The sequence below is a fragment of the Oncorhynchus clarkii genome, chromosome 2 (assembly GCF_045791955.1).
Source record: "Oncorhynchus clarkii lewisi isolate Uvic-CL-2024 chromosome 2, UVic_Ocla_1.0, whole genome shotgun sequence".
NCBI classification, from domain to species: domain Eukaryota; kingdom Metazoa; phylum Chordata; class Actinopteri; order Salmoniformes; family Salmonidae; genus Oncorhynchus; species Oncorhynchus clarkii.
Window position 1 is genome coordinate 96,228,025 of NC_092148.1, and position 12,184 is coordinate 96,240,208.

The following is a 12,184-nucleotide window of genomic DNA, read 5'->3' on the forward strand; positions in this document are numbered from 1 at the left end:
CTAGCTGTAATCAGGTCAGTACAGAGAGACAAGCTAGCTGTAATCAGGTCAGTGCGGAGAGACAAGCTAGCTGTAATCAGGTCAGTGCAGAGAGACAAGCTAGCTGCAATCAGGTCAGTGCAGAGAGACAAGCTAGCTGCAATCAGGTCAGTACAGAGAGACAAGCTAGCTACAATCAGGTCAGTGCAGAAAGACAAGCTAGCTGCAATCAGGTCAGTGCCGAGAGATGAGCTAGCTGTAATCAGGTCAGTGCAGAGAGACAAGTTAGCTGTAATCAGGTCAGTGCAGAAAGACAAGCTAGTGTTAGTGTTTAAATACTGGAGAGTTGAGACCAAATCACGGACGCTGGACAGAGTGGATTTCAGTTGTAACAAAAGACAGTTTTAATGAGTCAGAGATATCTTGTCCCGCAGTTTTACGTGCACGGACCTAGTTCACATAACTCGGCAAGGAGCCAGGTGAAAAAGAGGCCTTATACAACGGTTACATTCATTTTTATACATAGAATAAAGTAGGTGGAGTCTTGTCGTTTCGGTCTTCTTGACTGGTCGGAGGGTTGGAGGCGGGCCTTGCTCTAGCCAGAGCGGGCCCCATTGGTGCACAGCAAAAGTCCTTTGCTCTTGGGACCGGCCAGTAGAGGGAGATGAGATGTGTGTTTATACAAGGAAGAGGGGGTCAGTCTTATGGCTGGGTGTATGTGTTCTTATGACGGAATGTCTTTGTTTATATGAGCTATGTGTATGAATATTTATATAACACTAGCTGTAATCAGGTCAGTGCAGAGAGACAAGCTAGCTGCAAACAGGTCAGTGCAGAGAGACAAGCTAGCTGCAATCAGGTCAGTACAGAGAGACAAGCTAGCTGCAATCAGGTCAGTGCAGAGAGATGAGCTAGCTGTAATCAGGTCAGTGCAGAGAGACAAGCTAGCTGTAATCAGGTCAGTGCAGAAAGACAAGCTACAGTGCCTTGCGAAAGTATTCGGCCCCCTTGAACTTTGCGACCGTTTGCCACATTTCAGGCTTCAAACATAAAGATATAAAACTGTATTTTTTTGTGAAGAATCAACAACAAGTGGGACACAATCATGAAGTGGAACGACATTTATTGGATATTTCAAACTTTTTTAACAAATCAAAAGCTGAAAAATTGGGCGTGCAAAATTATTCAGCCCCTTTACTTTCAGTGCAGCAAACTCTCTCCAGAAGTTCAGTGAGGATCTCTGAATGATCCAATGTTGACCTAAATGACTAATGATGATAAATACAATCCACCTGTGTGTAATCAAGTCTCCGTATAAATGCACCTGCACTGTGATAGTCTCAGAGGTCCGTTAAAAGCGCAGAGAGCATCATGAAGAACAAGGAACACACCAGGCAGGTCCGAGATACTGTTGTGAAGAAGTTTAAAGCCGGATTTGGATACAAAAAGATTTCCCAAGCTTTAAACATCCCAAGGAGCACTGTGCAAGCGATAATATTGAAATGGAAGGAGTATCAGACCACTGCAAATCTACCAAGACCTGGCCGTCCCTCTAAACTTTCAGCTCATACAAGGAGAAGACTAATCAGAGATGCAGCCAAGAGGCCCATGATCACTCTGGATGAACTGCAGAGATCTACAGCTGAGGTGGGAGACTCTGTCCATAGGACAACAATCAGTCGTATATTGCACAAATCTGGCCTTTATGGAAGAGTGGCAAGAAGAAAGCCATTTCTTAAAGATATCCATAAAAAGTGTTGTTTAAGGTTTGCCACAAGCCACCTGGGAGACACACCAAACATGTGGAAGAAGGTGCTCTGGTCAGATGAAACCAAAATTGAACTTTTTGGCAACAATGCAAAACGTTATGTTTGGCGTAAAAGCAACACAGCTGAACACACCATCCCCACTGTCAAACATGGTGGTGGCAGCATCATGGTTTGGGCCAGCTTTTCTTCAGCAGGGACAGGGAAGATGGATGGAGCCAAATACAGGACCATTCTGGAAGAAAACCTGATGGAGTCTGCAAAAGACCTGAGACTGGGACGGAGATTTGTCTTCCAACAAGACAATGATCCAAAACATGACACTGTGTTAACTAACCTCCAGACAAGCCTCAATGCCATACAACTCTCCTTCCGTGGCCTCCAACTGCTCTTAAACGCAAGTAAAACTAAATGCATGCTATTCAACCAATCACTGCCCGCACCTGCTCGCCTGTCCAGCATCACTACTCTGGACGGCTCTGACTTAGAATACGTGGATAACTACAAATACCTAGGTGTCTGGTTAGACTGTAAACTCTCCTTCCAGAATCACATTAAGCATCTCCAATCCAAAAATACATCTAGAATTGGCTTCCTATATCGCAACAAAGCATCCTTCACTCATGCTGCCAAAAATACCCTCGTAAAACTGACCATCCTACCGATCCTCGACTTCAGTGATGTCATCTATAAAATTGCCTCCAACACTCTACTCAACAAACTGGATGCAGTCTATCACAGTGCCATCCGTTTTGTCACCAAAGTCCCATACACTACCCACCATTGCGAACTGTACGGTCTCGTTGGTTGGCCCTCGCTTCATACTCATCGCCAAACCCACTGGCTCCAGGTCATCTACAAGTCTCTGCTAGGTAATGCCCCGCCTTATCTCAACTCACTGGTCACCATAGCAGCACCCACGTGCTCCAGCAGGTATCTCTCACTGGTCACCCCCAAAGTCAATTCCTCCTTTGGTCGTCTTTCCTTTCAGTTCTCTGCTGCCAATGACTGGACCGAACTGCAAAAATCACTGAAGCTGGAGACTCATATCTCCCTCACTAGCTTTAAGCACCAGCTGTCAGAGCAGCTCACAGATCACTGCACCTGTACATAGCCCATCTGTAAACAGCCCATCTATCTACCTACCTCATCCCCATACTGTATTTTTTATTTGATTTATCTTGCTCCTTTGCACCCCAGTATCTCTACTTGCACATTCATTTTCTGCACATCTACCATTCCAGTGTTTAATTGCTATATTGTAATTACTTGGCATATTTATTGCCTTAACTCCCTTATCTTACCTCATTTGCACTCACTGTATATAGACTTTTTGTTTTCTTTTGTTCTACTGTATTATTGACTGTGTTTTGTTTATTCCATGTGTTGTTGTATGTGTCGAATTACTATGCTTTATCTTGGCCAGGTCGCAGTTGCAAATGAGAACTTGTTCACAACTAGCCTACCTGGTGAAATAAAGGTGAAAAAAATAATAAAAATAAGCTAAGGACCCTGGGACTAAACACCACCTCTGCAACTGGATCCTGGACTTCCTGACGGGCCGCCCCCAGGTGGTAAGGGTAGGCAACAACACATCTGCCACGCTGATCCTCAACACGGGGGCCCCTCAGGGGTGCATGCTTACTCCACTCATGTACTCCCTGTTCACCCATGACTGCATGGCCAAGGACGACCCAACACCATCATTAAGTTTGCTGACGACACAACGGTGGTAGGCCTGAACACCGACAGCGATGAGACAGCCTATAGGGAGGAGGTCAGAGACCTGGCAGTATGGTGCCAGGACAACAACCTCTCCCTTAAAGTGAGCAAGACTAAGGAGATAATCGTGGACTACAGGAAAAGGAGGGCCGAACACGCCCCCATTCACATTGACGGGGATGTAGTGAAGCTGGTTGACAGTTTCAAGTTCCTTGGTGTCCACATCACTAACAAACTATCATGGTCCAAACACACCAAGAAAGTAATGAAGAGGGCACTACAACGCCTTTTCCCCCTCAGGAGACTGAAAAGATTTGGCAAGTGTCCCCAGATCCTCAAAAAGTTCTAGAGCTGCACCATTGACAACATCCTGACAGGTTGAATCAGCGCCTGGTATGGCAACTGCTCGGCATCCAAACGTAAGGCTTTACGGGTAGTGTAGTGTGTACAGCCCAGTACATCACTGGGGCCAAGTGTCCTGCAATCCAGAACCTATTTAATATGCGGTCTCAGAGAAAGGCCCAAAAATGTGCCTAAAAACTCATCACCCAAGTCATAGACTTTTCTCTCTGCTACCGCAAGGCAAGCGGTACCGGAGCACCAAATCTAGTTCCAAAAGGCTCCTGAACAGCTTCTACCCCCGAGCCACAAGACTGCTGAACAATTGATCAAATGGCCACCCCCACCTTTGTTTTTACACTGCTGCTACTCGCTGTTTATTATCAATGCATAGCCACTTTACCCCATGTACAAATGACCTCGATTAACCTGTAACCCCGCACATTCACTCGGTACCGGTACCCCCTGTATATAACCTCATTATAGTTATTTTATTGTGTTATTTGTATTTGAAATGTTTTTACTTGATTTTTAAAATATTTTCTTAACTCTATCAAGAACAGAATGTGGTGAATGTTTATTCTATTCCTCATCTCTTCCATAGATAACAGTGTTTCGAATGGGTTCTGAAGGACAGCAAGATATTGAAATGGCCATTCTGACTGCTTTATTAAAAGGTAACTCTTTTAATTATTCTTAGATTTTTTTTATTTTTAGAGGTTAGATCAGCTGTAATATTGCAGATTGTCGTTTCCATTAATGTAATTTTCCAATTCATTTCCAATCCCCCTATTTTTGTAAATATATATATATACACTGTATATACAGTATCAGTCAAAGGTGTGGACACACCTACTCATTCCAGGGTTTTTGCAGGGGTAATTACATGATTCCATATGTGTTATTTCATAGTGTGGGTGTCTTCACTATTATTCTACAATGTAGAAAATAGTAAAAATAAAGAAAAACCATGGAATGAGTACGTGTATCCTAACTATGTATGTATGTATGTATGTATGTATGTATGTATGTATGTATGTATGTATGTATGTATGTATGTATGCATGCAATGTATGTATGTATGTATGTATGTACTTTACCAGCTTGAATACCAACTTAGTCAATGGTTTTTCTTTATTTGTACTATTTTGTACTTTAAGACAAGTTCAGTCAATCCAAAACATTTCAAGTGCCGTCACAAAAACCATCAAGCGCTGTGATGAAACTAGCTCTCATGAGGACCGCCACAGGAACGTAAGACCCAGAGTTACCAGACACATCTTAACATCAACTGTTCAGAGGAGACTGCATGAATCAGGCCTTCATGGTCGAATTGCTGCAAAGAAACCACTACTAAAGGACACCAATAAAAAGAAGAGACTTGCTTGGGCCAAGAAACACGAGCAATGGACATTAGACCAGTGGGAATTTGTCCTTTTGTCTGTTGAGTCCATATTTGAGATTTTTGGTTCCAACCGCCGTGTCTTTGTGAGACGCAGAGTAGGTAAACGGATGATCTCCGCATGTGTGGTTCCCACCGAGAAGCATGGAGGAGGAGGTGTGATGGTGTGGGGGTGCTTTGCTGGTGACATGGTCTGTTTGTTATTTAGAATTCAAGGCACACTTAACCAGCAAGGCTAGCACAGCATTCTGCAGCGATACGCCATCCCATCTGGTTTGCGCTTAGTGGGACTATAGTTTGTTTTTCAACAGGACAATGACCCAAAACACACCTCCTGGCTGTGTAAGAGATTATTTGACCAAGGAGAGCCTGTTGAGTGCTGCACCAGATGACCCGTCCTCCACAATCACCCGACCTTAACCCAATTGAGATGGTTTGGGGTGATTTTGACCGCAAAGTGAAGGTAAAGCAGCCAACAAGTGCTCAGCATATGCGGGAACTCCATCAAGACTGTTGGAAAAGCATTCCAGGTGAAGCTGGTTGAGAGAATGCCCAGAGTGTGCAAAGCTGTCATCAAGGCAAATGGAGGCTACGTTGAAGAATCTAAAATCTTTAATGTATTTTGATTTGTTTAGCACTTTTTGGTTACTACATTATTCCATATGTGTTATTTTATAGTTTTGATGTCTTCACTATTATTATACAATGTAGAAAATAGTACAAATAAAGAAAAACACTCGAATGAGTAGGTGTGTCCAAACAGTTGACTGGTACTCTCTACATACACATCTTTCAAAATATATTTTCCTTTATTATTTTCCCCTAACCCTACCACCTCTCCCCTAATTGGATTAAACTAATGGACAATATCACTTACAGTGGCATGAAAAAGTATGCTAACCCTTTGGAATAACCTGAACTTCTGCATAAATTGGTCATAAAATTTAATCTGATCATCTAAATCACAACAATAGACAAACACAGTCTGCTTAAACACAGTCTGCTAATAACACACAAACAATTGTACATGTTCATGTCTTTATTGAACACACCGTGTAAACATTCACAGTGCAGGATGGAAAAATTATGTGAACCATTGGATTTAAAAACTGGTTGACACTCCTTTGGCAACAATAACCTCAACCAAACATTTTCTGTAGTTGCGGATCAGACCTGCACAACGGTCAGGAGGAAGTTTGGACCATTCCTCTTTACAAAACTGTTTCAGTTCAGCAATATTCTTAGGATGTGTGGTGTAAACCGCTCTCTTGAAGTCATGCCACAGCATCTCAATCAGGTTGAGGTCAGGACTCTGACTGGTTCAGTCCAGAAGGCATATTTTCTTCTGTTGAAGCCGTTCTGTTGGTGATTTACTTCTGTGTTTTGGGTTGTTGTCTTGATGCATCACCCAACTGCTGTTGAGCTTCAATTGGCAGACAGATAGCCTTACATTTTCCAGCAAAATGTCTTGATAAACTTGGGAATAAATTGTTCTATTGATGATAGCAAGCTGTCCAAACCCTGAGGCAGCAAAGCAGCTCCAAACCATGTTGCTCTGTTCACAATAAAATATTTCTACCACAAAAAGTGTTGCGTGTTCTTTCCAAACAACTCAACTTTAGTTTCATCTGTCTACAGAATATTTTGTCAGTAGCACTGTGGACCATCCAGATGCTCGTTTGCGAAATTTAGACTGTTTTTTTTTCTTTTTTTTAATGTAGTGTCCTGCTCATTGTTACTGCTCATTGACTGTTATTATTTTTTCTATTATCGTCTGTGTCATTATTGATTTGATTTGTCTGCAGTGGCAAGAAAAAGTATGTGAACCCTTTGGAAATACCTGGATATCTGCATAAATTGGTCATAAAATGTTATCTGATCTTCATCTAGGTCACAACAGCCAAACACAGTCTGCTTAAACTAATAACACACAAACAATTATACATTGTCATGTCTTTATTGAACACAGTGTAAACATTCACAGTACAGGGTGGGAAAAGTATGTGAACCCTTGGATTTAATAACTGGGTGACCCTCCTTTGACAGCAATAACCTCAACCAAACATTTTCTGTAGTTGCGGATCAGACCTGCACAACGGTCTGGAGGAATTTTGGACCATTCCTCTTTACAAAACTGTTTCAGTTCAGTAATATTCTTGGGATGTCTGGTGTGAACTTTGTCTTGAGGTCATGCCACAGCGTCTCAAGGTCAGGACTCTGACTGGGCCACTCCAGAAGGCGTATTTTCTTCTGTTGAAGCAGTTCTGTTGTTGATTTCCTGCTGTGTTTTGGGTCGTTGTCCTGTTGCATCACCCAACTTCTGTTGAGCTTCCATTGGCGGACAGATAGCCAAACATTCTCTTGATAAACTTGGGAATTCATTTTTCCATCGATGATACCAAGCTGTCCAGGCCCTGAGGCAGCAAAGCAGCCCCAAACCACGATGCTCCCTCCACCATACTTTACAGTTGGGATGAGGTTTTGTGCCTTTTTCTCTCCACACATAGTGTTGTGTGTTCCTTCTAAACAACTCAACTGTAGTTTCATCTGTCCACAGAATATTTTGCCAGTAGCCCTGTGTATCATCCAGGTGCACTTTTGCAAACTTCAGACGTGCAGAATTTGGGGATAGCAGTGGCTTCTTCCGTGGTTTCCTCCCATGAACACCATTCTTGTTTAGTAATTTACGTATCGTAGACACGTCAACAGAGATGTTAGCATGTTCCAGAGATTTCTGTAAGTCTTTAGCTGACCCTCTAAGATTCTTCTCAACCTCATTGAGCATTCTGCGCTGTGCTCTTGCAGTCATCTTTGCAGGACAGCCACTTCTAGGGAGAGTAGCAACAGTGCTGAACATTCTCCATTTATAGACAATTTGTCTTACTGAGGACTGATGAACATCAAGGCTTTTAGAGACACTTTTGTAACCCTTTATGCAAGTCCACAATTCTTATCATCTGAGATCTTTTTTTGTGCGAGGCATGGTTCACAGCAGTCAATGCATATTGTGAATAGCAAACTCAAATTTTGTGAGTGTTTTCTATAGGGCAGGGCAGCTCTAACCAACATCTCCAATCTTGTTTAAATGATTGTACTCCAGGTTAGACTCCTGAATAGTCATTTGCATAGAGGTTCACAAAATTCTTTCAACCTACACTGAATGTTTAAAAGATGTATTTGATATAGACAAGAAAAATACATATTTTGTGTGTTATTAGTTTAAGCACACTGTGTTTGTCTGTTGTTGTGACTTAGATGAAGATCAGATCTTATTGTAGGGTTCACATGCTTTTTCTTTCCACTGTATGCTTCTACTTCCAGCTTATACACACTATATGCATTTTATGGACACAATCTTTTTTACAATAGTAATCTTTTGTTTGTTTTTACTCCTATCCTTCCATTACCCTTTAGCCATCTATTTCTGAACATCATCCTTTTAGATTTCTATATTTTTGTAAATTTAACACTTTTCAGATGTACACTTTGAAAATGCTGTTTTTAACTCTGTGGGTGTTAACATCACTAAGGAGATGTTTTCTATGTACTTACTTACTTTTCTGTTTTAAAACAGAATTCCATAACTGCCCTGTGAAGTCATGGCACACAGTTCTTCAGTGTATAGCAGATGTGATGTCCTGTGAGTTGCTAGGCATCGAGGCCTCTACCAATGACAGTGTCTATGTTGTGTACTCACAGGAACCAACGCCTCTGCCCCGGACCAGCTGAGTCTAGCTCTGGCCTGGAACAGAGTGGACATAGCACGCAACCAGATCTTTGTCTACGGTCACCATCTACCAGTGAGTCATTCACCAGGCTACCCTGCAGTCCACTTGTAGTCCACTTATGGTTGCAAAATCCAGAAACACCAGGTGGATAATTTAAGCATGCAATTCAGAATACTCTAAACAGCATTTCTAGAAAATAAGAATGTTGGGAAGGTTACAGGAATGTTGCAACCCTGGGTAAGACCACCTCATCTGTTGCTGTTCAGAGAAAACACCATACAAACCTGCCATGAAGCATCACCTTTACATGTACAGTATTAACAGGAAGGATGTCAGACCGCACTAACTGAAATTATTTTTGATACAGACAGACACACAGGTTTAACGGCAGAGATCTAGGAACATCCTGAACAGCAGATCATAACCTGCCGTAATATGATCCCTATATGATCCAATAGGTACAGTGATCACACCAGGGTATTAAGGCTTTGTAAGGACCGTCTATATTCCTATTAAATCACCATTTAAGGAATTGGACTCTTAACATTTCCCCTCATCTTTCTGGATAAAGAAGATTAATCCTACTAGTTGATTATGAACATGAACACAAAAACCAATCCCGTTTTAATGAAAATGAACCACCCCTCCTCCCCCAGCCTGCCAGTGCCCTAGCTAACAGCAGTGGTACCGTAGCCACTACCACAGAGAGGCCGAAGAGTCCAGCCGCTGCCCCCAGGAACAAGGCCAAGGCCCGGGGGAAAAAGGGGAAGGGAGGGAAGGCCAAGCCTGAACCACCAGAGGAGACTGACCCTAGGAAGATAGAACTAATGCGATGGGTAAGACCTGAGTTGGCCCGGTGCTTAACATTTTATACTGCTTGAGTACTTGGACTTCCTATGGAATATTAGCTCTGAAATACCATGAGCACCGGCATCTAAATAGTAAGAGTAGTGGCACCAGTCATGAATGTGTCTCCCAGGTGAACTCTCTGGAGCAGGCCATGATGGATGCCTTGGTGCTGGACAGGGTGGACTTTGTCAAGCTGCTGATAGAGAACGGCGTCAACATCCACCACTTCCTCACCATTCCTCGCCTGGAGGAGCTGTACAACACGGTGAGACAGACAGACAGACAGACAGACAGACAGACAGACAGACAGACAGACAGACAGACAGACAGACGATCATAACGTCCACCATTTCTCGTCTGGAGGAGCTGTACAACACTTTTAGATGAGACAAGACCACGCTAATGTAGAGACTTGCCCTGAATCCCAAATCAACCCCATATCCAGTTGTAGGGTTATTCATATTGAACAACTTTCTCTTCCTAACACACAGAGACTGGGTCCTGCTAACACGTTGCATGTTGTGGTGAGAGATGTCAAGAAGGTAAGATGATCTCTCTGATTCATGGAACCTATTCTTCCTCATTCAACATTATTTGTCCTGTTTCAGCTTAATTAAACTGTGGTTTGTGCTGTTACAGCCAGGTGTGTAATCAGGGATTACAGAAATGTCATCTGTGAATATAATCTGTGGTGTTCCAGGGCAACCTCCCGCCAGACTACCAGATCACTCTGATTGACATTGGTCTGGTGATGGAGTACCTGATGGGTGGGGCTTACCGCTGTAACTACACCAGGAAGAACTTCAGGGCGCTTTACAACAACCTCTACGGGCTGAAGAGGGTAAGACTAGTTATCTCTGTAAAAACCTGTGTTGACTGAAGAGGACAAGACTAGTAAGCTCTATAACAACCTCTACGGGCTGAAGAGGGCAACACTAGTTCGCTCTATAACTACCTCTACGGGCTGAAGAGGGTGAGACTAGTTAGCTCTATAACAACCTGTGTTGACTGAAGAGGACAAGACTAGTAAGCTCTATAACAACCTGTGTTGATTGAAGAGGACAAGACTAGTTCACTCTGGATCAACCTGTATTGACCGAAGAGGACAAGACAAGTTAGCTCTATAACAACCTGTGTTGACCGAAGAGGACAAGACTAGTTAGCTCTATAACAATCTGTATTGATTGAAGAGGACAAGACTAGTTCACTCTGTCTCAACCTGTATTGACCGAAGAGGACGAGTAGTTAGCGCTATAACAATCTGTATTGACCGAAGAGGACAAGACTAGATAGTGCTATAACAACCTGTATTGACCGAAGAGGACAAGACTAGTTAGGGCTATAACAACCTGTATTGACCGAAGAGGACAAGACTAGTTAGCGCTATAACAACCTGTATTGACCGAAGAGGACAAGACTAGATAGCGCTATAACAACCTGTGTTGACCGAAGAGGACAAGACTAGTTAGCTCTATAACAATCTGTATTGATTGAAGAGGACAAGACTAGTTAGCTCTATAACAATCTGTATTGATTGAAGAGGACAAGACTAGTTAGCTCTGTAACAACCTGTGTTGACCGAAGAGGACAAGACTAGTTAGCTCTGTAACAATCTGTATTGATTGAAGAGGACAAGAGTAGTTAGCTCTATAACAGTCTGTATTGATTGAAGAGGACAAGACTAGTTAGCTCTGTAACAATCTGTATTGATTGAAGAGGACAAGACTAGTTAGCTCTATAACAACCTGTATTGACCGAAGAGGACAAGACTAGTTAGCTCTATTACAACCTGTGTTGACCGAAGAGGACAAGACTAGTTAGCTCTAAAACAATCTGTATTGATTGAAGATGACAAGACTAGTTAGCTCTAAAACAATCTGTATTGACCGAAGAGGACAAGACTAGCTCATTCTGTCTCAACCTTTTTTGACCGTAGAGGACGAGTAGTTAGCGCTATAAAAATCTGTATTGACCGAAGAGGACAAGACTAGATAGTGCTATAACAACCTGTGTTGACCGAAGAGGACCAGACTAGTTAGCTCTATAACAACCTGTATTGACCGAAGAGGACAAGACTAGATAGCGCTATAACAACCTGTGTTGACCGAAGAGGACAAGACTAGTTAGCTCTATAACAATCTGTATTGATTGAAGAGGACAAGACTAGTTAGCTCTATAACAATCTGTATTGATTGAAGAGGACAAGACTAGTTAGCTCTGTAACAACCTGTGTTGACCGAAGAGGACAAGACTAGTTAGCTCTGTAACAATCTGTATTGATTGAAGAGGACAAGAGTAGTTAGCTCTATAACAGTCTGTATTGATTGAAGAGGACAAGACTAGTTAGCTCTGTAACAATCTGTATTGATTGAAGAGGACAAGACTAGTTAGCTCTATAA

The 12,184-nt window shown here is 42.5% G+C and overlaps 1 protein-coding gene across 1 annotated transcript in view; it reads left to right on the top strand.

The window, feature by feature from the left end:
* LOC139378620 (transient receptor potential cation channel subfamily M member 1-like) overlaps nt 1-12,184 on the top strand; it is a 147,411-nt gene that overhangs the window by 77,689 nt on the left and 57,538 nt on the right. The window contains exons 9-14 of the mRNA XM_071120953.1: nt 4,411-4,483; nt 8,908-9,008; nt 9,593-9,772; nt 9,916-10,050; nt 10,277-10,327; nt 10,486-10,626. Of these exons, the coding sequence (XP_070977054.1) occupies nt 4,411-4,483; nt 8,908-9,008; nt 9,593-9,772; nt 9,916-10,050; nt 10,277-10,327; nt 10,486-10,626 (681 nt within the window). The remainder of the gene's footprint in view (nt 1-4,410; nt 4,484-8,907; nt 9,009-9,592; nt 9,773-9,915; nt 10,051-10,276; nt 10,328-10,485; nt 10,627-12,184) is intronic.